At 38.5% G+C, this 24,158-nt stretch overlaps 2 protein-coding genes across 4 annotated transcripts; both read left to right on the top strand.

Moving 5' to 3' along the window:
• The first annotated feature begins 2,390 nt into the window (after positions 1-2,390).
• LOC132073921 (secreted frizzled-related protein 2-like) lies at positions 2,391-5,845 on the top strand. The gene is made up of 4 exons (XM_059473234.1): positions 2,391-2,677; positions 3,247-3,416; positions 4,286-4,378; positions 5,426-5,845. Exons 1-4 carry the CDS (start codon positions 2,391-2,393, stop codon positions 5,734-5,736), a joined length of 861 nt encoding a protein of 286 aa, XP_059329217.1. The 3' UTR covers positions 5,737-5,845.
• Positions 5,846-7,151: 1,306 nt separating this feature from the next.
• On the top strand, positions 7,152-23,433 carry HDAC10 (histone deacetylase 10). Of its 3 annotated transcripts, none has more exons than XM_059472449.1 (21): positions 7,152-7,228; positions 7,802-7,874; positions 8,751-8,885; positions 9,199-9,295; positions 9,944-10,041; positions 10,118-10,222; positions 10,419-10,487; positions 11,048-11,174; positions 11,647-11,712; positions 12,071-12,130; positions 12,524-12,613; positions 13,852-13,958; positions 15,614-15,681; positions 16,158-16,428; positions 17,055-17,145; positions 18,478-18,563; positions 19,034-19,087; positions 19,699-19,783; positions 20,220-20,405; positions 22,157-22,316; positions 23,014-23,433. In XM_059472449.1, exons 2-21 carry the CDS (start codon positions 7,810-7,812, stop codon positions 23,037-23,039), a joined length of 2,046 nt encoding a protein of 681 aa, XP_059328432.1. In that variant the 5' UTR covers positions 7,152-7,228; positions 7,802-7,809; the 3' UTR covers positions 23,040-23,433. The 3 variants fall into 3 exon arrangements, with proteins under 3 accessions (XP_059328432.1, XP_059328431.1, XP_059328433.1); XM_059472448.1 differs by having other exon boundaries at positions 7,211-7,449; XM_059472450.1 differs by lacking the exons at positions 7,152-7,228; positions 7,802-7,874; positions 8,751-8,885 and having other exon boundaries at positions 9,267-9,299; positions 9,946-10,041.
• Positions 23,434-24,158: the final 725 nt, after the last annotated feature.

Here is a 24,158-nt window from a genome sequence, read left to right as displayed (position 1 = left end):
TTGTTCAACCCTTGAGTCTACCAAAAGTCAGCTCTCCAAAAGCAAAGCATCAAAAGATAGTTGGATGCCTTTAAGAGACTAAAAGATACTTTAAAGCACAGCTCCACAGTGCCTCATAAATGACCTCCTCCCTGGGAAGCCTGGCAGGAAACAATGCTGGGTCAGGTTTTAAGATGAATCAGACTTTCTTGTAGGTTGTGAGACAGTCCCTGAAAAAAACACAGAGAAAAACATCCAAATAATTGAGAAACCAAATACTCTTTCTTACTTTATGTTTTATACAATTTAGAAATCTGCATGTAATACCGTGCTCCACATGCTTCTTTCATCAGGGATCTTGCCACCTACTTTCAGATAGTAATCAGATGAGAGCAGTATTACAGAAGAATATCACTGGAGACAGAGAGGAATTTGATTAATTTAATAAAATTACTAGACAAAGGGTTGTGCAGTTGGCTCAGCCTGGACCTGCCTCTCCTTGGGTTAAACAACTGTGAAGTCATTTCACTGCAAAATGGTAGCAAGAGGAGCTGTGTGAAGCTGTGCCTTGCAGATGTACCTGCACAGATTTAGCAAGGATGGGACTCTTGCTGCAGGCTCTAACTGCCTAAGAAATACATGGAGCACCTGTCAAAGGGAAGCTATCACCAGGCCTGAGTCAGCCTGGTTAGGTATTCAGTTCTCTGCCTTGAGGTGAGGTAAGGGATACAGAGAAGCCGCATTTGCTGGGAAAAAAAAACACCATTTGGGAACAAAGCATGAGAAGAAAAACTGACAGTTGTTTTAAATACATTTGGCACTCGGTGCCATGGTTGGTTGAGGTGTCAGAGAACAGGTTGGATTGGATGATCTTGAAGGTCTCTTCCAACCTGTGATTCTGTGATTCTGTGATTTTTTAGTTCCTGGGACCTTGCATGCTGTCATTTTTTTCTACTTATTTAAACAGATACTGTAATTTTACTAGTAGTTCAGAATAAAGAAGGCAGCCAAGGAGGAATTAGTAGGGGGTTGTCTTTGGTTTCAAAGATTCTAGGATTAGTAACCTCACCTTTAAGTATAAACATGTAAATTATGTGTGATGCATTGTCTAACTGTGCTACATCTCAGTATAAGCACAAAAAGCTATAGTTTCTGAAGAAGTGCATTTCAATCAAGCATCAGTAATACTAGATGATACACCATTATGAACGTACTTATTTTAGCCTAATACCCAAGACAAATATTTTACAGTAGACCCAACTACAACTTATTAATACCTAAACATTTCCGCTAATAAATCATGTAACCAGGTGTGAAAATAAAAATTAATGTCCATAACTAACTGGAAAAAAGGTATTTTCATAAAATAAAAAAATCTCCACAAAATGCTTTGTTTAGATCTTCAGCTTTTTAAATTCATAAACTGACTTTTCTGTTCATAATAGGTAAGCTATGCATTACTCAGATCCTTTTTCATCTTAATTAGTTCCCAACTTCTCTATAGCAAAGAGCTGTACTAACAGTGATAACACCATTTTTTGGTGCTATGAACAGAAGAAGTACACGTCTGGTATAATTTGCTTTCATACACTTTAATATAATTATAATTATAATTTATTAATAAATAGTTAAAATGCTGCATTATTTGAGCATTTTTAAATGTAGACAGCTTCATTCAAAATAATAAAAATGTGTAATTGATTTTTTTCCTGATTAAATACTGATACTCACAACAGTGCTACAAATTCAATTCTGTATTTTCAGGTGTCTATTAAAATTAATAGCAGTTGAGGCCTTTAGCATGTCTGAGAATAGGAATCCAAATTTCCAGTCAAAATACTCACTTAATGGCAGATGTCTGTCTCTTTTACAGTGCTTGATAAAAGAAAGTGCCTCTTCTACATTGTAAAACTGTGGAAGAGACATGGGCCATTAGCACAAGCAAAACATTTTCACTTGATAAGTCAATCTGGGCTGGTTTTTCTGTCATGTCAGCAGTGTCTGAAAACAAAGGAGACACAGAAGCCCCAGGAGACAGCATGTCTGCCCAACCCTTTTTCTGGGGGATCTCTTAATTTGTTTTTGAAAGCACAGAGAACCTTCCAGGTGTCAAAGTTTAATATGCTGCCTAGCATGCTGCAGCCACTGACACCGTGGGACGTGAGAAAGGCTCTTCCAAATCAGTGTCCTTGGGGAACATACATCTATACTTTTTCTCCACCTCCCTGGCTGTCACAACAATCCCTTGATTAGGCAATAAGACCCGGTCTTGTCTCGAGTTATTTGATAAGCTGTTGATAACCAAGAGTTCATTAAGCTCTTGGGATATATAAGCCACAAGGTTTTCGGCATGCCTCTGCACTTGAGTGGTTTGACAGCTTCCTGTTCAGCAGTCCAGGAGTCACTGGAAGATGTTATTGACTGCAGAAATTCTTGTTTTTGCCATGAATGGTTTCCTAAGGGTGGCAACAGCCTTGGACATTGGATTATCCACGAAATGCGTCATGATACCCAAGGAGATGGGCATGTGCCACAAGATTGGATACTCTGAAATGAGACTTCCCAACCTGATGGGACACACAAGCATGGCAGAGGTTATCCAAAAATCCAGCACCTGGCAGCACCTTGTAAACACAGACTGTCACCCTCACGTGGGGACGTTCCTGTGCTCCCTGTTTGCACCCATCTGTTTAGATACGTAAGTATCACAGCACAGTACAAAACTCCAGCCTTTATTTGCCAGAACAGGAATGAAATCAAATGAATGTTTATCATAATCTAAAGGTGATCTCTACTTTTTCTGAAGTAATTTTTGTTATTCTGAAGTAATTTCTGAAGTAAATTTCTGCTAGCTTTTTTGTATTCATCAAGTATGAAAAAAAAGTACTGAAAACTTGTTCCACTTCAATTTTAGTTTGCCTTGGGAACATGAACAGTGTTGTCAAAGGATATGATGTTTTATTTTGTTACAGCTGAACTTTATTCTTATTCATTTAGGGTTGAAGCACCTACAGCTAATAGAATCAGGCTCATACTGAAGCTTTTCTCAGGTTGTCATAAATGTATTATTAAAATCATAACTAAATATTGTAAGCTCAGTCCATACAGAGACTGCTTGCATAATTTGCACAGCTGCTGCTTCTGGAATGATATTATTATTGAAGGATGTTGAATGTCAGCAAGGATGCTGTACTTTGCCCAGGCATCACTGTTGCAATAGTTGGTGTTACCCCTGAGCTGCCTGAGCCCGGTGTTGCTCGCACACAGGTTCATCCAGCCCTGCAGGAGCATGTGTGCCTCTGTCCGTGCCAGCTGTGCCCCCGTGCTGCTGTGCCAGGGGCAGCCCTGGCCGGCCAGCCTGGACTGCGACCGCTTCCCTGGTGATGAGGACACGTGCCTGGCACCGCTCTCCAAGGACTACAAACACCTGCACAAAGGTAGCTCGGGATGTGAGGGGAGGGTGGCCATGCCCCGTGTTCCTGGGAATCAGGGAGATCCCAGGGACACTGTTCCTGTGGTTCTGTCATGCAGCCAGGTGTGGCTGTCCTGCTCCAGTGTCCGTGAGGATGGGCAGGGTGCCAGCACTGTGAGCTGCAGCGAGCCCAGGGCTGGGGTCAGCCGTGCAGGGGCTGTGCTGTGGTAGTGCCTCCACCACCTGCAGCACCACCCTGCCCAGCTCTGGGCACTGCCATACACACAGCACACCGTGCTGGAATTGCTCATTACAGACTTATCAATGGCCCTTAGCACAGATGCTTTTATGTGTACAACAAACTGGTTTTCAAATCGGTTTAGTAAAATTTGGATTATTTTATCTGATTTTCCTTAAAGAAGCATGAGTTATCTTGGCATAAATGTTCAAATCTTCAAATGTACTCCCACTTACTAACTCTATGGAAAAGAGTAAGGTTCAGTTGCTGCTAGCACACCTAAATTCATGTATATTCACAGGCTTATAGTGCAGCTGATCCCAGAGGGACTGACAGAATCAGCCACCTAACCCCTTACCACCCACTGTAGTTGCGTTAAAAATTATACTGTATTTGTTACCTTATTTGTTGCTGATAATTGATCTTGTCAGTCAGAACAAGGGCTGAATGGGCATGGGAAATGAAACTCCTTTTAATCTCTAGCCTTTTTTTCAGAGAAGTGTGTTGACTTTTTACCTATTATCACTGGCCCTGTATTTGATGTGTATTTTCTCTGTCATTTCTGTGGTTAAACAGTGGGTTCTCAGCTTTGGCAGCAGAAAATTAAAACTAATTATTCTAAAAGATAACAATGAGACTTTGTAATTTCTTATCAGTCCTACCAAAGCCTACCTGCCAGACTTGCCCAGCCGTGGAGGAATTCTTTACACACAAAAGAGTTCTTGAAGTTTTCTGTGACAGTAACTTTGGTAAGTCCTTGCTAATGTACCTGGTGTTGAAGAGACTAACAACTCTTCTTCGAAATGCTTAGAAGTAGAATTACAGTTAGTGACAGTTTCTGCAGGGATTTCAAAGGATTAAGAGTCTGGCTGCTAATTTAGCTTTAGGTTGAATTTCAGAATAAGTTATTTCTAATCTAAATATAAGGAGGATTTATTGTGCATGAAAGATTTATCAATGATCTGGTTTCCAGCCAAATAGCTGTTCTGGTCTAGTTGGCTACAACATGTTTATTTAAAATATTTCTGTCAAAAGCAGCCAAATAAGCAAGTTTGCCTTTTATTATCATTTAAGCAGAAAGTAAAGATTTAGTGTTTTACCAGTATATGGTGTATGTCTGCTACTTTTGTGAATGAGTTTTTTCGTGATACCTAACTTACTGAGAGGGAGACTCAGAAAATAATATCAGTAGAAGGAATTCTTACCTCCTGTTGCCTTGTTGGAGTGATGAGTGGAGTTTGCCCTAGAGACTTCCTGGAAAGCCTTTGATGGCAGTGCAAAGACTTTCAGCAACTTGGCTGACATTAGATCAAGAAATACAGACAAATGTCATGCTAAAAATTGTTGATGGAGTCAAGTGGGGTAGGTAGTGCGTATAGTGAAAAGGGAATATCTAAAAGGGTGGTATCCTAGGAATTCCACACACAGACAAGGCGAATTTCAGGAAAATTGCTTGGGCAGTTGCTGGGCAGTTTTGTCATACAAGAATAAGACCAACAGCTTACAATATGTAATTACTCAAAGTCTGACATAACATGGTGATGGTAAAAATAAATTACTCATGCTTGTGAAAATATTTTTTCCTAGTCACCTAATTAAATGGAAAAAAAACCCCTTTACTACATAAAATTTATTTTTCAAAAATGTTTTAAACTTCTCCTGGAAAAGGCCTCACCATACTCTATCAACATAAATTATAATAATATTTTCAAGGAATTTTCCTGTTTTCACTGGTACTGTTTTCTATTGCATTTGAGAAATGGTCTGACTTGCACTTCCTTTTCCTTTTTCCTTAGCAGTGAAAGTAAAGCTGTCCAAGAAGAGAACAGCATTTGAGGACCAGGAGTATAACATTGAATGCCAGGTGGAATTCATTACCCAGGGCTCACTGTTGCCCTACGAAACCCAGAGTATGATACAACAGTGGCTGCTAATTAATGAAAAATGTATAGAGAGGATGAGCCCAACCCACCGTCCCATGGTGTATCTCCTTGTGGGGAACATTGAAGAGGGCATCATTTTGGTCAAACAGGTTTATCGCTGGCAGAGGAAGGACTCCCAGCTGACTCTGGCCACTCAGAAGTGGAGACAACATAAATGCTTGTAAATATTTATCGTATTATTTGTAAAAAGATGATTATATTTCTCATGCCAAACCTATCTTGTACATAGGAATGTATTATAAGTTGAAAATAAAGCTTTCATTTCCTTTTAAATGGTATTGTAAGTTGAACTCAAACCACATTTGTTATCAGGCTTCCTTTTGGTAGTGTTACAACTTCTCTCGTCCTGTTGGAACTCAGACAGCTATGGATAAATATTTCTTTGAGTTATGATTTTAAAAAAATATGTAATATGTGTAAAACTCAGCATAAACCAGTTTCAAATCCAGCCGCTTTCAATGTATTTGTCTATACCTCTTGCTCTACCATTTTCTCCAGTTAGCTAACCTTTCCCTTGCCTAGTGCGTCATGAATCTGCCTCATTGTCTCCCGTTGGAGTATTTCGAAAGGAGGCGGCCCTCTGCTGGTGGCTTTCGCCGGAATCAGAGTGGAATAAAAAGAAGAATAATTAACACGGTATCTTTGGTCCCAGTCGCAAGAAAATTTGGTTACTGGGTGTCACAAATCAAACCCCTGCTTCTGAAAAGTCTCTTTTCATTTTCAAACACATTACAAAAGTTAATTTATAAAATTTACTCGTTCTCCAAATGATCTGCAGGGAAATAATGGAGTCAAAACATTAAAAAAATTACAGAAGGCAGATGATTAGCATCCTCATGGTCAGTGCAATACACGGAAATTAAAGACTACGTGAAGATGGACAGGACTTGACTTTAGTTTTATAAATGTGTATAATAAACACAGTAACAGGTGGTAATACATAAATTAGAAACTACTTCAATAATACAGTGTCTATTATTATATTTTCTTTAAACAAATACGGGAAAAGTTTATGAGCAGTAGATCTCTAAAATTCGCACCTGTAATGATCTGGGGTTCGGATACATTCCCCAAAAGTGCAGGTTTGTATGAGGCTATGGAATGCGATGACACCTGTTCCATCATTTTCTACCATGAACTGGGAAATCTCGTAGAAAAAAGCGAGGGAAAGAAACCAGTAAAAATGCGGTCAGTAATGAAAGACGCTGTGTACACACACGGGCCGGCTGTCCCGGCCCGCCTCGGACGGGCAGGAGAGGCATCAGCGCCCGGACCCATCATTCTGCGGAAAAGGAGCAGTCACCCCTTTGGTCCAGGCTCGCTCTTTATTTTTCATTATGCCAGAAGATGCCACACAGCCCACAGGGGCTGGGGGTGTTTCGCTCTTGGGTCAGTTCCACGCTAAAACCCCTCCAGCGGTTGTGGGCCCCGGAGCTCCGCAGCGTCACTCGAACGGCGCCTCAAGCCGCGCTCCTGCAGGGCCGGGGCGGGGCTGCGCTCGGCACGCCCACAGCCAGCCCCGGGACGCGCCGCCCTCCCCGCCCTCGGAAGGCGTCGGCCGGGCGCGGGGCCGGGCTGGTTCCGTGGGAGGCTGCAGGGCCGGGCTGGTTTCCGTGAGGGGCTGCGGGGCTCCGCGGTACGCGAGCGGCGGCCCAGGTACGCGGCCCCACGGCCGGCAGCAGCGCGCTCGCATTCGCTGCCTGCCCGTCGGCTTCTTTGCCTCTCTTCAGCGTCTCTCTGGGGTTTGTGAGAGACCGATGAAGTTCTAAACCAGACGAATCCCTGTAACTGTTGTGCCGCGGTGTATGCAATCCCGTTGTTCCTACTTTGTGGCTCTGTAGCTCCAGTTGTCCCCGCGCTGTTGGGCGGGCGCACAGGTGAGTCTGTGTGCCATGAGGGGAGGAGCGGCCTGGGCTCGGAGCCCCCGCTGCTCGCACGGGGGTTCGGGGAGCCGGGTGAGCCCCGCAGCCGGAGTGCCAGCGCCCGGCTCTGGAGCGCTCGGTCTCTGTGAATCCTGCCTGCCTGCACCCGGTTTCGGGGGGTACGCTTTTGTCAGAATCTGAGTCCTTCATGTTTCCCTTTGATTTCGCTCTGTAAGTACGAAGTTTAAAGTACAAAGCTGTCGTGCAAGCAGATATGCTCTGTACTTTCATTCTCACTATCTAATGTGATAGCAACTGGTGTAAGTTTAGTTCTGCTGTGAAATCTTAGTGGTTTTGTTCTGCTCAGTTGTAGCAATGGCTTCAGGAACAGCGCTGATTTATGATGAGGAGATGACCACTCACAAACTACTTTGGAATGAGTAAGTCACTGCTGTTGTTTTTATTAATGGATTCTTGTTAGGACTCGTGAGAGCAGTGCCAAATAAATGCATGTTTTGTAAATGTAATAGGAAGTATCTCGTATTATTTCCTGTCATTTCCAAGTAAAAAGAAAGTCTTTCCTCTAAGAGGAAAAAAATATTTTATTCATAATTTGTATCTAGATACTGTAATGATTATCTGAAACTGGATTTAAAAAGCTGCAGGCATCCAGTCTGGGAGAGCTTAACAAGAGATGTTAGGATGAGGCATCTGAGCAGTCCCCTAAATAATGTGTTTTAAGCTAATTAAATTGTTTATAAAATTAAAGTATCATTGACCTTGGAAAAGTGTACAGATATACTCACTCAGCTGAAACATGTCAATTACATTAAGTTAGAAATTGGTATATTTTACGTAATAATATTATGTAATATAATATTACGTAAATTTGCATAAATCAGAGGAGTTTCTTTGCAGTGCACAGAGTAACAATCCATTGTCTTCTCTCCCACACCTGCTTCTTCTCTGTTCACCTTCATTGTAGCCTACAGGTTTTAATTGCAGCATTCCCATGTCTGTAGTTAAGCAACTTTTTACCAGTGAGAGAAGAAACAAAAAATGATGCTACTGTATTGTTTGTTTGGGATTTTTTTAAGACTCAGTTTTGCTTACATATTTTAGAATCAATTTCTGACTGAGTTCTGAAACATAAAATGCTTCAAGAATTTTTTTCCATTTTTACATACTCTCATGTATCTCTCTTTGACGGTAATGAATTTTCTTAAAATGGGGAGTTAAAAGCTAGGCTTTATGAAGTGTATTAGTTACCTGTGCTGATTTAGTATTACAGTAATATAATTATTGTTTCTTTTTAGTCCCATTTGTGATATTGAAGTGCCAGAAAGACTTTCATCCTCCTATGAGCAGCTTAGAAGTTACCATCTTGTGGAAAGGTGTGTCCATGTGCCCGTCAGAGAAGGAAGTGAGGAGGAGATCCTGCTGGTTCACAGGTCTGAAACTTAACTTTCATTCAGATTAATCCAATGAAACAGCAGATCTCATACCTCTAGATTATATTTTGATCCATTTGAAAAGACTGTTCCAAAATGCAATGGCTTTCATTAATTTCAATGGAAAATGTGTCACAATGTTGAGTATGGCATAGGTGCTGAATTATGAATCTGCTATTCCACTAAATCTACATTCTCACTCTGTGGGGTCTTAAGCAATGAATGCTGATTTATACATAGGAATACAAGTTAACTTCTAAAAAATATTTATAGTTGCTTATTTAAGTGTTGTGTTAATCTCTTTCTCCTGCAGTTTAGAGCACTTGGAAGTGGCAAAAAGCACTCAGACAATGAATGAGGAGGAGCTGAAAAGGGTCTCTGAAAATTATGATGCTTTTTTCTTTCATCCGGTGTGTAAGTTAAACTGCTTCCTCTCTTGGGAGTTACCACTATTTCTGTTACTGCACCTGAGTGGAATTTTTCTAAGAAGGGGATGATTAAAAATACTTTTTTTGCTACTGATGTAGTCTCACATTTATTTATGATATTGTAATTTTCTGTTTCTAGTTTAGTATAATGCTGTAATTTAAATTGCTCAAGTGTCCTGTCATCTATTTTGTAATTGTATCACACCAGGATAATGCACTACTCAAAATTTAGCTCTATTTTTGTCACTTAATGTCACTGTAGACCATTAGTGACCTGCAAATCACATTTTGGTAATAGTTGCTCTTAAATGTTGTTCCATGAAATTGAGATGAAGTCTTCTGTGCTATGTTTCTGTAGGGTTTCATTCCTTTTTTTCAAAGATGTCATGTTATTCCACTCAATACATCCATCAAGCATGTTTGACAGCTCCACAGAGAGCATCCTTAGAAAGATTCTGGTGATCACTGGTAATCACAGGGGAAAGCACATTGGAGTCTGTGTTGTAAAGTTCTGTTTCAGCTGTCTTTGTATAGCCTCAGTGGGGTGGAATTATGTCAGGACAGTTTGCTGTTGGGATGCTAAAGCACTCGTGGGTGCCCTCTTTAAGCTGATGAGTTTCTCTTTCTCAGAGCACTTACCACTGTGCCAGGCTGGCAGTAGGAGCAGCTTTGCAGCTGGTGGATGCTGTGATGGCAGGGAAAGTGCGCAATGGAATGGCGTTAGTCAGGTAAGAACACACCTGAGGAAATTTTCAGTTAGCAAAACCTCTTCTGTTGTGAATAATTCATCAAATTTTGGTTCAGGCCTCCAGGTCACCACAGCCAGAGGAATGCAGCTAATGGGTTCTGTTTGTTCAACAACGTGGCTATTGCAGCAGAATATGCAAAACTGAAATATGGTCTGCAGAGGTAAGTGCATGGTTGACTTTGGAGAAGTTTTTAATGTGTAACAACAGTTTGACTTTGTACTAGTTTAGATTAATGTCTAGAGCTTTCTGGATGTCATGTTCCTTTTGGTTCAGAAAAACATTTTTCATTTACATCTTCTGTAGATTAAGATGCTGTGGCTCTTCCTCTGAATTCCTTCTTTTACTGATCTGTACAGAATCCTAATCGTTGACTGGGATGTGCACCACGGGCAAGGAACTCAATATATATTTGAAGAAGATCCAAGGTTTGAAGGATTTTTTTTCTTCTTTTATGTCAGCTGTTTAAGATTGCCTGCCTTTCTAGAGAATAAGATTTCTTAAACTTCTAAAACTAGAATCTTATGACACATTGGCCTTGCTATTTTAGTCTCTCTGTTTTTCATTTGTTACAAAATAGAAGTAAATATCTAAATCAAAATAAAATGTAAATCTCTTTTACTTTAAAGAATAACAAAATAAGCAATATGATTACGTCGATTTGCCACTACTGAGGTAGTACATCTGTTATCTGTTTATGAATCTCTCAGTCAAAGTCTTCAAGTAGTGGTTGGATAAAATATGTGAGATTTATATTTTTTTTTGGAAAGTGACATAAGTAATTTTTAGCATGTTAATTTTTAGGTTAATTTTGGCATAGGACCCACTCTACCAATTTTCACAGTCTAAATCCTTTGAGAAAACTAATGAGAAAGGATAGGATAGTTTTATTTTCTTGCTTTCAGGCCATGCAGTCATCAGGTTCAGGATATAAAGCAATTTCCACAATCTTTTTGTCAAATTGGGTTTTTATTTTTTTTATTTCCAGTATTTTGTACTTTTCTTGGCATCGCTATGAGCATCAGGAATTCTGGCCATCACTCAAAGAATCCGATTATGATGCTGTTGGTCTGGGAAAAGGAAAAGGTTTTAACATAAATTTGCCTTGGAATAAGGTAAATATTGTTTACAGCACAACAAAGCAATAGTTTTGTATCTCATCCTTTGTGGAATACTTTGTGAGTAAGTTCCCTGCTTCACTTGCTTGGCAAATGTCTTGCACAGTGTATATCCTTCCTGTCAGGGGAAGGTCTGCTGCAAAAATATGGCTCAGAATGTGGTAATGTTTGAAAAATAAAAGGGAGAGAAGAATTTATGCACTCATTTTTAATTTAATATCTTGCCTAGCCATCCAATCAAAAAGTGTTTCAGGAGACAGTTACATCCTTGTTTAGCAGAGGACTGAAACTCATTAAGATTAAAAATGGTGGATATTTATGTGTTTTACTTAAATAGAGGATTTTTTACTGTACTTCATAAGATTCCCTCATCTTTAACTTCTCCTATCTTTCCCTACAGTCTTGAAGAACCTTAGAAAATTTATCATTCCAACTGGAAAACATACCCTGTGTTTCTCATATTTTTCAGGTTGGGATGGGAAATTCAGATTATCTTGCTGCGTTTTTCCATGTGTTGCTTCCAATGGCTTTTGAGGTAATTTTTTAGTGCCAAAGAGCATTTCCTGAGTGCTTCTAAAGCAGGTACCATTGAATATTTTACAGAAATGCAGTAATTGCCAGTAGCACAGTTAATACATTTATTCTGCTGGTGTGATGTTGCCCTGATCAACTGAATAGTATTTATAGCATTTTAGCTTTTACATATTCAACACAATCATCTGCAACTTCTCCAGCATGTACAAAAATAGTGTAAAAGGGTAATGTATTCAAGGAGAATCCTTACTTGTGTTCATATTCAAATTGAAATAGCAACTGATCATGGTACAGTTGTAATCCCTACAATTGAAAATAGGACCTAAAGATGTGCTGCAACTGTCTGTCTTTTATAACAGTTTGATCCTGAACTGGTTATTGTCTCCTCTGGATATGATGCTGGAATTGGTGACCCTGAAGTAAGTAACTTGTGGTCTTTGTGTTGTCAGTCATGAATCTATTAGGAAAATATTCCTGCTGTTTTAATCCTGTGATTGCTAAGTGAAATTCACATTGATCAAGCTAAAAATACATGCTTGAATCTTTAGGGTGACCTTTGTTCATTCAATATTACAACAAGACATCTCATCTAAAGACAGATTATGCCATATGTGTAAGGGATATGTGTAATTACTGTGTTGGTTTTTTTCACCTCCTTAAATGCAGTTGGTTCAGCATTCTGTTTGATATGATGAGAGGCAAGTGCTCTGGTACTCCATCTCAGACTTGGCTATGTCAGATTGTTTGTTTGGGTTTCTTAACAGTGTTTTTGAATCAAGGTGTCATCTCTTAAAATTTTTTCTTTGGTTTAGGGTCAGATGAATGCCACTCCTGAGGTTTTTGCCCACCTTACCCATTTCCTGATGCAGTTAGCTAATGGAAAACTGTGTGTCATCCTAGAGGTAAAGACTTTTGAAATGTACTTTCAGGGGAAAGGTCTTTGTAGTAAAGCCATTTAAGGCAAACTAGAAGCTAGGAAGCACAACTTCTTAATAAAATAATTTCTTATTTTTATCTTTCTTTTGAGTAGCAGGAATGCAAAAATGGCTAAGATTTGACAGTGCTCTTACACTACAGAGTTTTGAAACAAAGGAGCCATATGCTTATCATTCAAAAAAACATATCTTCCACAAATCTGCTCAGTTCTTGTGAACAGTGATTAGTCTACTGCTCTTGACAGTCCCAAACTCATTAAATGTATTTAATGAATAGGCTGTATCACCAATGTTTTTACAAGCACACCTTACTCCAGATTTTATAAAACCTTTAACATAAATATACTCTTACTTAGTAATGGAACACTTAGAAAATTCCCTCTTTTTTGATTTAATGACTGTATGCAGGCTCTATAGGAGCTCTTTTTTATTCTTCTTTTAAACAATTAAAATGTTTTCTCCTTTTGAAAGGAGAAACTCCTTATTTCTGCTGCATGTTAGAAAAATAGTGGCTTTTCAAGTAAATAAATATGTGGAAATATTGCTGCCAACAAGGACTTCAAGAGTCAACTGTATATCAATTGATTCACATGACCTTTTGTTTTGCATGGCCCTTCTTCCATCATCCTTCTCTGTAGCAGGTTATTATAGATATTTTTGTCTATTAGCTGAAGTGCAAGTAAGCATTCACTCCTACCACAGATGGTGTGACTGCTCCATAGGTGATAGATAGCTTCCTGCATGTCACCTACCAGTCTTAAATCCATCTTCTTCTCCAGATTCTGCCAAACTGTTAAGCAACCATGTCTTAAAAGTGTCAGGCTGTGGGGGATTTCTCTTGTAGAGCCATTTTAGAGGACAGTTATAGCATTTGCCTTCTAAGGAATCTTCCACAAGGACTGTTGAAGATGGCATGTTGTAGATGGGAACGGAGAAGTCATGTGTTTTTATGGCAAATGACTGATTTCTGAAGTTACCTGAACTATGATGAAGTGAGTTCACTCATGGGATGCCAGTGAAGTTCAGCAGGTGGCCACTAAGTTACTGTTTTCATATTGAAAAATCATTGACTTACCTACACTTGCATATCATCTTCTGTTTCTGTAAATACAGATACATTTCAAAAGGATAGTATATTTTCTCTGTTGAAATTCAGAGAGATATTAAAAGTACTTGTCCCTTAGTTGACACAAAATACTTTTTAGGGCGGATACCACTTGAAATCATTGGGTGAATCAGTGTGCATGACTGTAAGAACTTTGCTTGGAGATCCTGTACCTCAGATAACTGGAGAAATGGCACCTTGTCTAAGGTAAGCATATAAAGAATTTTAGAGCAACTAATGTGTTTTTTAAAGAGACTAAAGACATGCATGCTTTGATCACTTTGCTGAAGTAAAGTTTTAATATGGTAGTTATAATATATTGCGTTCTACTTTGGATAACTTGCATTTTTAAAAAGTCCTCCAAGGTACAGTTTTATATACTTTTGTTTCTGGAATTACTTCAAGTTGTGAGATCTTACAGCATAAAACTATAAGCCATTTTATCCTTAGGCCTTGTTATCCTATAGAAATCCATCTCACTGGAGGCTGAGATAATCCTGCTGTAATCAAGGTAATACCAGTTATCTACAGCCAGTATTTGGGAAGGTATGCAGCTGCAAGGGGTGGTGCTTCAGACCCCAGAGCCACTTCAGTCACTGCAGTACAGCAACAGCTGGGGCAAGCCTTTCTCTCATCACTGAGAGTTCAGGCTATGCAAGCCAGTCTTGATGAATTCTTGTGTTTCTGGAATTTGGAGCATTGAGCTCTGGGGTGCAAAAGCACTTGACTGTGTAGAACTGTACCAAGATAATTAAATTTCAAGTCTAACTTCTTTTTAGAGACACTAAGACTGTGTGTCTACAGTGGTGGAATGTGACCTAGTAAAGCATTCTGAACCTTGGGCCTGAGTGTCTTTCTAAAGACATCTTAAAAGTGTCTTAAAGACATCTAAAGAGTGTCTTTCTCTCTACCTGTTTGCATTATCTCCTCCACATCTCCATGTCCTCCATCTTTATCCCAGCTCAGTAGCTGTCCTCTGCTTTTTCTAGCTGAAATGCTCCTTATGTCCTTTATTGGCAGCACCTCCCAGCTGGCTGTGTTAGTTAAAACTCAGAGCTTGGATCAGTCAGGGAAGCAGTGTGGATATACACAGACTGTAGGCTGAGTTTCATTTGGTAAACTGATGGAGCAAAACTTGTTATTTTGCTCCTAGCACATCCCATAACCCCACTGTGCCCTCTTTTTCTTCTCTACCAATTATGGTATCTCACATTGCTGTCATCCTATGTCATAGAAAGTTGATTACATACTTATCCAACATGTCAGCCCAGCTCCTGAACACCTGACAAGTAATCTGCAAGTACACAGAATTTCTTCTGGATTTAACACAACCTGAATTCTGTTTGTATGATAGCTGATGCAATGGGACTGTTTGCCCATAGTGCTGCAAATAGTGGTGCCAAATAATAATACCATAATATAACCAGTGATGATAAAAAGGAGACTTCAATGCAAAGAATAGCAGGGTATGTGATTTACGTAGTTCCTGAACAGATTGTCTTGCTTTTGAGTCAGTCTAATTAAATCTTTATGTTGTGTAGATAAAATCTCTTGGCAAAACATTGACCGGACAAATTTTTCCTGAACTCATACAGGTGTGCTTCCTCCAAGAGCAGGGTTGGGATTCCACTCAATGTATAAATGTGTGTACATGCTGTATGTGCTCTTCACTTTCTTTTTTGACTCTAATCTTTTCAAGCAATGTGCCTATTGACTCTTGTTCCGATTTGAATTCTTGGAAGAAATCAAAATTTCTTCATTTTCAGTTTGACTTTTTGGTTTTGATTTTTTGTTGAAGTAAGTTAGGATTCCTTTTATGATTTTCATTATTACTAATACTGTTAATCTGGTTTATTTTTTAGTGCTGTTGAATCTATTCAAAATGTGAGAGCAGCACATAAACCCTACTGGAAATGGTTGGCTTATGAAGGTAGTTTCTCTTCATTCAAGCAAATATTATTGATAAATGGATTTATACAGAAATTGAAAAATTATTAAAATTAATACCAGTGGACTAACAAGCAAGTTAGTCATCAAATGACTGATGAAGCAGTATGGGGCTTCATTTGAGGTCATGTCTTCAGCTGGTCAGAAAAAAAACTCTCTGAAGCTGGCAAACATCATGCCAAAAAGTAGCACTTTGATATCTTTGTTTGAGGATGCTGTTTTCTTTGTCAAAAATAGGGGCATAAGCTTCATTACAATATATAACCTTTCACTAGATGAAAATAAATGTAGTAGCACTGAAGAAATAACATCTGTGTCAGCAAGTATTGTAGCTAGTGCATGGGAGTAAATATGCATACTGTGAATACTGATGTATTCTATTTGTGAATAAATACATCCCAATATTAACATATTGCTTAGAAACTAATACCTGTGAAACCCATCTTTCTTTTTCTCTAGATACATCATTTTTACAAAATTTGAGCACCAAATCACACTTACTAAAGAAGGCTAATTCAAATCCCTCCACAGAAGATGAATCTCAGATAACTAACAACAACAACACTGTCAAAGTAGAAAGGTTTTTGGAATTGCACATGAAAAATATTCTATTTCCAGTGCCTCCCATCAAAACAGCAACAACTGGCTCTGAAGGTTCAGAACATTTTCTTCCTGAACATGTTCAGCTGGTGAAGGAAATGGATGAAACAGAAATAAAAGCTCTTGTGAGGTTGGTCCTATTTATTTTATTTTCCACAGAGGATGAGAGGTCTCTGTACAGGCTGTCATCTAGCTCTGTGCCTGCCATGGTCATCTTTTTGGCCTTAGTCAACTCAGTTACAGCCAGAGTTTCTTCCTTTATAAATAAAGACATTTGTGTTGTATAGCACTCATAACCTGAAATCCTTTAAATAATCAATATTCTTCTCTATAACTCTTTCAATAGAGATAGGACAGCTAATGCAAATGTATTAATTTAGAAAGAGATTTTGCTAGGAAGCTGTCTTAAAGCTCTGTACTCACTTCTAGCTGGAAAAAATACCAAACTGCTCTGATTTGAGAAATGCAATGTTTGTCATATCTTTGTCTAATTTAGACAGAATTCTGTTTCCTGAATAGCATCAGACATGTTTGTTTTCTTCCCAGTGCAGAATGGAGAGAGTTTTAGGGAGATGAAGACTGTCAGGCACCGGTGTTGTCATCTTCCTGCTAGAGCAGGTTTCTGAGCATCAGTGTGTAGCACCTATACAAAATGTACTTCATTAATACTAATTGCAAAGCACTTATCAGTGTTGCCTTTGAAGACAGTATTGCCTCTAACCTAGTTTTTCTTCATGTAATTTATTTTACTTACAGTGGCTTTTATGCAGACCTTGTGAAAGAAGACAAAACTTTGCTCTCTCTTGGCAGTACATTTGTGATCCTAGATAAGATACTTAAGAAGGAGGTAATAAGATCCTTCCTTGGTCTGGGGGGTGGGGGTAGAGGGGGATTCCTCTGATTTTTTTTCTTCTGCTATATTGTTACCCAGATACTAGTTATTATTTATCTCCCAAGTCCACTAATCTCAGCTACAATGTGTTTGGCTATAAGAGTGAGCATGCAAGATGAGAAAAGGACTATTTAGGGATAGCTGTTAACCCCAATCCATCTTTCTAACCATCTTTGGGCAACTCATTGTCCAGACTTTCTGTAGGTAGTCACAGAATTAGTCCCTAAGAGCCTACTCACTGCTCTCAGACTCAGGGGGTGACAGGCATTAAGCCTTCCAGTTAAGGGGAGCAGAGGTTGCTCTATCAAGCACCAGTAAGGAACAGTAGAAATCTGAAGAAGTGCCAATACTTTTCATGTCTTAAGGTGCAAAGCTTACACAGTAAACTTTGACTTGCATGTGCATGCACACACTTTTTAGTGATGTTTTCAACAGCTCTGCTGAATGCTCTGATTCTGAACAGAGTAATTCTAGTTCAGTGTTTTGATCCTTGCAGGGTCAGGAATTAAGAGAGGGCAGGCTTAGAGGGTGCATATCCATATTTATGTGTAAAATCTTGGATGAGCAGAGAAGAAGAACTGAAAACAAGTTTAAAATATTACATCATAATAAGTCACTCTTTGAGTGAAAAGCTCTCTTTAGGGTACCAGACCTACAAGGAGGAGTAACTACCACAATGGCCTCTTTCTTCCAAGACATCTTGCTCTTGGAAGTCACATGTGAAGATCCCAGGGACAAATTTTGGACTTTATAAACTGCACACAGCTCCAGGATAGCCTATAAATAGATTTTAAGAAATGATTACTGGTAAAAAGAAGTAGAACTTCTAATGAGTTGCAGGTGTAAGTTAACATTTTGTGCTGACAAAGAGGAGGAATGAGGGGGAAACATATCTTTTTGCTTAGCTTTTATGTGGAGTTCAAAGCACACACCACAAATGAACACTCAAGGGTTGACTGAGTATTGTGGCAGTTGTATTTTCCAACAAAGAATAGCTTCCCTAGGTTAAAGGAAGAGTCAGAATATTCAGGAAAAACCTCCTTTTCATAGGGTGTGTTTTTCTGCACAGTTTGTAGACTATTCTAGAGACCCAGTAAACGTGGCCTTCCTCTGGAAAAGTTATTTTTACAGTTGCCTTCTGGTGTAGCACCATACTTTTGAAATAATAGTGCAGTTTGTGGAATAAATAATAATGTTTCTGTAGAAAATAATGAATACAGCTGTTACACTTTAAAAATGACCTGATCTTTGGCAGCATTGCTTCTGAATGAAAAATTTATTTTGTAGGTGTGTAATGGAATTGCAGCATCACCCACAGCTGCTCTTTCTGCTGCTGTTGCACTAAGACATTCTGTTCGTTTTGGATTTCAAAGGTGAATTTGTATGTTTGCATTTAGAGCCCTTTGACAACATGTCAAAATCAAATACTAAATGTGGCAAATATGGCAAATTGCCTGTGAAACCTTGATTTTAAAATAAATAGCATGCCCACATGCATAGCATTTTCAACATTTAATCCAGGTAACAGTGTATACACCAGCAACAGCCTTTTGCCTTTCCAAAGGCAAAACATTTGTAAGGATGATGGCTGTGCTAGCCTACACTTCCTTTGTCAGATTGTAATTGGCTTTGGCCTGGGGACAATTTCTTGATTTTTGTTTTTCCTCCCCAGTATTTGATAAAAGAAATGAGCTGCCCTAAATGTGTTTTATTTCTACTTTTAATGGACCAAATTCAGTATACAGTCTTTTTAATGCTTCTAATCTATACACAAAGTTTTATACAAATCACACTAACTGAAAAAAATTAATTGTTAATAGATGTAAATTTTTGTTTCCTGCAGAGTGCTTTGTGTATTTGTTGGAGACATGCAGATGATACCCAACACAGAAGATGGGTGAGGCCTCCCTGTACATTAGGGGGTACAGTCCCAAGGGCTTTCTGAATGTTCTTATCTGTCTATATGTGTGATGAAATCTGCACTAAGGAATCAGTCATGAGCTGACATTTATGAAGTTTACCTTGAGACATGATACAAAACATCCCCAAATACACATTCAAAGAGAAATTATTGTCTCTAAATGCTATTTCATGCATTTGGTGGTGAAGTATAATCCTTCTGTATTGATTGAAATTTAGATTGTTATTGAAAATACAACATAATAAAGCAATTGTTAATTAAATAGGAGACCTATCTCCCCTCTAACTGCAGAAGGCACATATTGCTGATGCAGAGTTCCTTACTGAAAGTCTTCTTTACTTACACATAATTTTTTTCTATCTCCCCTTTTTCTTAAAAGTAATTTGCCAATAGTCTTTAATCATCTTTTTAAAAATTCATAAAAAGAATTTCAGTTTTAATTGTTTAAATTTCAGAATGTACTAATGCAAATAGTTATTTGCTCCTGTATTTAGTATTAGTATATAAAGAATGATGAAGGAAAATACTCCATTTTTATGCCATTGGGAAATAATTGATTAAATACTCAAATGGTTTTTTATTTACAGAAAAATGCTTATCATAAACATCTGTGAGAAAGAACAGTCTAGAAAGACTGGTTGCAAACACTATATTTCTCTAAACTGGAAAGAGGTAAGATTCACTTTCTAGAAACAACATAGGAGAAATTTTTTTTAACAGAAATAATATATTTACAAATTTATAAAATTACATTGAGAATTGCACCCCTTGCTCCACTTTGGACCTTTGAAATTTTTTTCCTTTTTTTGCCCTTGCCAGGTTACTACTCCTTCTCAGAGCTTTAGAGTGTATTAGAATGCATAGGTTTGAGGAAACCTTCCCTAGTTACTGCAGTTCATCTTCAGCAAGGCAGAGTTACACTGCAAAGACACTAAGGAAAGGATGAATAATCCTGCATGGTTAATATAAAAATTGCTAGGAAAATAGATCAGTATCTTGTTTCCTAGACCAATCAAAAGGTTTATGAGAGTCATCTTTCTGTTTTGTTTTATATCTGGAAATCTGGGGGTTTAAATTTGTGCTAACCAATTTGTTGTTGTTGTTAAAGGATGCTGGAGGAAATGATCTCTTTTCTGCTGTGCTTGGATTCATTCTTCCTGTAGCATATAGTTATCAACCAAACCTAACAGTAATAGCTGTTGGACCAAACAGGAACCTTGGAATAAGTGGGATTTCTCTGCTTGTTGCATTACTACGAGGGTTGGCTGAGTCTCGAGTTTTTGCTGTGATTGAGGTAAGTGGTGCTAAGCCATGGTACTTCAAAGTGTCTGGCAGAGACACTGGTGTGAACTGCTTCAAGCTGCCCAGTAGAAAATACTGGCTGTATTTATGCTGTATTTGGTACCCCTGGGGTCACAGCACAACCTGCCCAGGGTTCTGTCTGTCCTGAGAATAAAACAAGGACAGTTGCACACCGAGCTGTAGGCAGCTGTTGCAGCCTGCAGTGGGGAAGCAGAGGCATGAACACAAGGTTATGTCTGTGTACCATAGGTGTTCTGTCAATCTGCCACAACTTTCATTTTTATCTGAGATCCACAGCTCATTTGTGACCTGGAAAGAGGCACTTCCTGTCTGTTAAATAATCTGGCCTCTTTCCATCAAGTGTGCCTGAAAGCAGCCTGCTGTTCTGTTCATAGCAGACCGCTACATTTCCTCTCCTTTCCCTGGTGCTATGTTTTGTCACACACAACTTCCAGCCTGCAGAACACAAATCAGAAGGGCACATAGCCTTCAAGTGAGCTTAATTGGGATAATACATAATTGAGGGCCAGAGTACCCCAGCTTTGTGTTTCAGGTAGAGAGCATGGGAAAGAAAATAAAAAATATAGAAACTTTTCCTAGGCTTTTTCCACATGCTACCACATAAAGGATGCTTGAATTTAGAAGTTGGAGGCTGTATCCGGAGCAGTGATCAGTGTCAGTGAATGTATCTTCCATGAATTTGTCTAGTCACATAAACAACTCAATTTCCACTCTCGGCCGCTCCAGCATCCTGTGATTGTAACACAGTTTCTCTGTGTGATCTATGAAACAGTAACTTTTAGTTACTTTTGTGCCCTCTAGTTCTTCTTCAGTGAGAAACAACAAAAAATTGTTCATGTATGCTTATTCTAATCTGTTCCCCATGCTATTCATTAAGCCTCCAATTAAGTGGATTTTTGACATAATTTATTCTGTAGTTTTCTCAAATGTTGTTTGTTTTAATTTACAATGCTGATACATAAATTGGCTAAGCTAAAATAATTTGTACACTGATATGCAGTATTCAAAAATAATGTATTTGCACACTACTAATTAGGAGTATGAAATGGAGATATTCTGAAGTGTAAACACAGACAATAAAAGGATATTAGGCATACATGTTAAAAAAAAAGATTGATACTTTTATATTGGTACTCTGCAGGTAGCTCCATAACAGTATCATGATTTTCTAATGCATGTGCATGGCTTTTTAGAGTACTTGAAAAAATGCTTCTATCTCTTAAAAACAGTGTTACAGTATTCCAAATATACTCTTCATATAGCATCAACATTTCAAATCCAGTGTCTGCAAGGAAATGATACTGATTTAGACTGTGAGAAGTCAAAAAGAGTAAACTTTTGGAATAAGCAAAATACGTTACTATTTTCCACTCATAGAAAGTAAATGATCCATGAAGTAAGCAAGTTCCATGCTCCCCTTAGCCCAGCATTATTTCTGTCCTTATTTTCTGTCCTTAATCCAGCACTTCAGTCATAAAGGGAAAAGTGAAATTCTTTCTCCATTTGAAAGAAACAAGTTTTACAACAACACATGAAAATTCATTTACATTTTTCAGAAAAAAAACTCCATTTTAACACATTTTTATTTGTAAATGGGAGGTTGCTCATTCTTACTACTAATGCTAGCAATTGAATTACAAAAGCTTGTTTTAAAATATTTCATGTATCACTGAAGCAAAGAGAACTTGGTTCACAGGAGTATTTTCTTTTCTTCCTAATTAGGACACAGAGATAAGTTTAATGCAAAGTGTAGCCAAAGCATTAGTAGGTGCTTCTACACCTCCCTTTGGAATTTATGTACCTCCTACCCAAGAAAAAGTAAATAAAATAAAAGCATTAAGAGACCAGTTTCAGCAGGAATGGAAAATGCTTCAGTGTTCAGGTAAGTCATCTGATTTTATCTTTAACTCTTATATACAGTAAATTTCTGAAAAGATTATATATAAATACAACTGAGTCCTGTAAGTCAGTGGGACCAGATTGATCTAATGTGAATCTCTGAATGTTTCAAATGGTGAAACCCTGAATGCTTCTAATTCTGCCACTTGAGCTGGAAAGCACCAAATTTCAGAGCATAGCAGCTGTAGCCTTGGGACTTAGAATACTGTTACTTCAAAATTTTGGAATGAAATAGCCAAAATATGTGCTTAAAGAATGGGTAACGTGATGTGCCCTGGCTTTTATTGCTGATGTGTTTTCTGAGTATAGTACCAAACCAGATGATATTTTAAAATGTTTAACTTTTCCACGAATAACTCAATAATGATTAGTCATGCTGCAAGTACAGTTACAAAGAGCTGGAGATCAGGCATTGCATTTGTAGAGGAATCAGGCCAGGCAGGTGTGCATGTTTTCAAGCATACTTATCCAGAAATATTTTTTTGCTGAAGGACTTCTCTTTTTCAAAAAGAAAACCAAACAGTTATCCAGGTGGGCATCTCTAAAAGAAAACTTCATTCTATCTTTCAGAAGCAATGCCCAATACCAGGGGTCTGGTTCCAATAAAAATATTCTTGTGGGGCCAGGAATGTGGTATGAGCTTGGTTAATAACTGGTTTCCTTACTGCTGTTCTTTTCAGTGAACGATGGGACTTCCAGAAATTGATTTCACTTCAGAATCATTTTGCAAAGAAGAAAAGGAAAATATGAGGACTTCACTCTGCCCTCTTTTCAAGCATAAATTATCAGTATAACAAATAAGAGCTCCAAATCTCCAGAGACTTAGTAGTTGCCTAAGGCCACATCATGTAAATTCTCAAAATTAAACAAACATCCCAAGGCAATAGCCATGATATGCCTTGTTTTGTAGTATTCCAGGTGTGATTTAGGGATAATTTTCAAGAGCACTTTTTTTTATTGACTTCAATAATTTGACCTTTTGATTTCAGGCACTTCAAATGATGTTTATACTGGTGTTCCTACTGGGTTCCACTTTATATAACTTTATATCATGCAGAATAAATAAATCTGTCTTTGCAGTTGTCTTTTTTAACTGTTCAGTGCGCTTCCCTTTTCATTTGTTTTGGTTTTCAGATATTCCTGGAGAGGAAATTATACCCATTCCTTGACCATTTTGAAATTAAAATCTCTTTCAAAAGAAAATAAAAGTCATGTGAAAGATTTTTCACAAAGAAGAGCTGAAGAGCATTAAGATGTTCTGTTTCAGTTTAGAGTTTCTTTGAACTGGCCTTTGAGGTCCAAAAAGGTATTTAAATTGGAAACTAGCCAATGGCCAAACTTTAGCTTCAGCATTTTTCCTAACAGGAAATTTGTTTCCTGACAGAGGAGATTTTTGCCATTCTCCCCTCTCGCACTGTCTCGCCTAAACGCCTCCTCCTCCTTTTTTTTTTTTTAAACGCAGCGTTTTAATGATAAAAGCATTTTCTTGTGTAATAGCTCAGCTCTTTCCCCTTTCCCTGCCTTTCTTCAATGGAATTTCTAGTGTTGCATTTTGATATGTATTTTTCTAAGCCTTTATTAAAACATGAATTAAGAGGGGAAACAGTGTACTGTTAGTAGATTTGTTTGCAAATACGGTCCTAAGGCTGCTCGGGCCCGGCGTCGCTCATTGCTTTCCGGCACTCGCGTGTTGTTATGTGTTTGTCAGCCGAGCCGCGGCAGTTCAGGGTGAGAATTGCAGGAATGGTTTAAATTCACGAACGCTCCAACCGGCGTTTCCCTCCGCGGTCGGAGGTGCCGGAGCTGAGGCCGCGTTGCAGCAGCG

Source organism: Ammospiza nelsoni, chromosome 5 (assembly GCF_027579445.1).
Source record: "Ammospiza nelsoni isolate bAmmNel1 chromosome 5, bAmmNel1.pri, whole genome shotgun sequence".
Classification (NCBI taxonomy): Eukaryota; Metazoa; Chordata; class Aves; order Passeriformes; family Passerellidae; genus Ammospiza; species Ammospiza nelsoni.
This window is presented reverse-complemented; position numbering and strand designations above follow the sequence as displayed.

Bases quoted from the DNA above. Each gene is read 5' to 3' on its own strand.
- HDAC10 (XM_059472449.1), top strand. From the start codon at position 7,810: ATGGCTTCAGGAACAGCGCTGATTTATGATGAGGAGATGACCACTCAC. The intron at 9,296-9,943 runs GTGTGTAAGTTA...TCTCTTTCTCAG, and splicing joins ATGCTTTTTTCTTTCATCCG to AGCACTTACCACTGTGCCAG. The intron at 20,406-22,156 runs GTAAGTGGTGCT...CTTCCTAATTAG, and splicing joins GAGTTTTTGCTGTGATTGAG to GACACAGAGATAAGTTTAAT.
- LOC132073921 (XM_059473234.1), top strand. From the start codon at position 2,391: ATGTTATTGACTGCAGAAATTCTTGTTTTTGCCATGAATGGTTTCCTA. The intron at 2,678-3,246 runs GTAAGTATCACA...GCTCGCACACAG, and splicing joins GCACCCATCTGTTTAGATAC to GTTCATCCAGCCCTGCAGGA. The intron at 4,379-5,425 runs GTAAGTCCTTGC...CTTTTTCCTTAG, and splicing joins TTTCTGTGACAGTAACTTTG to CAGTGAAAGTAAAGCTGTCC.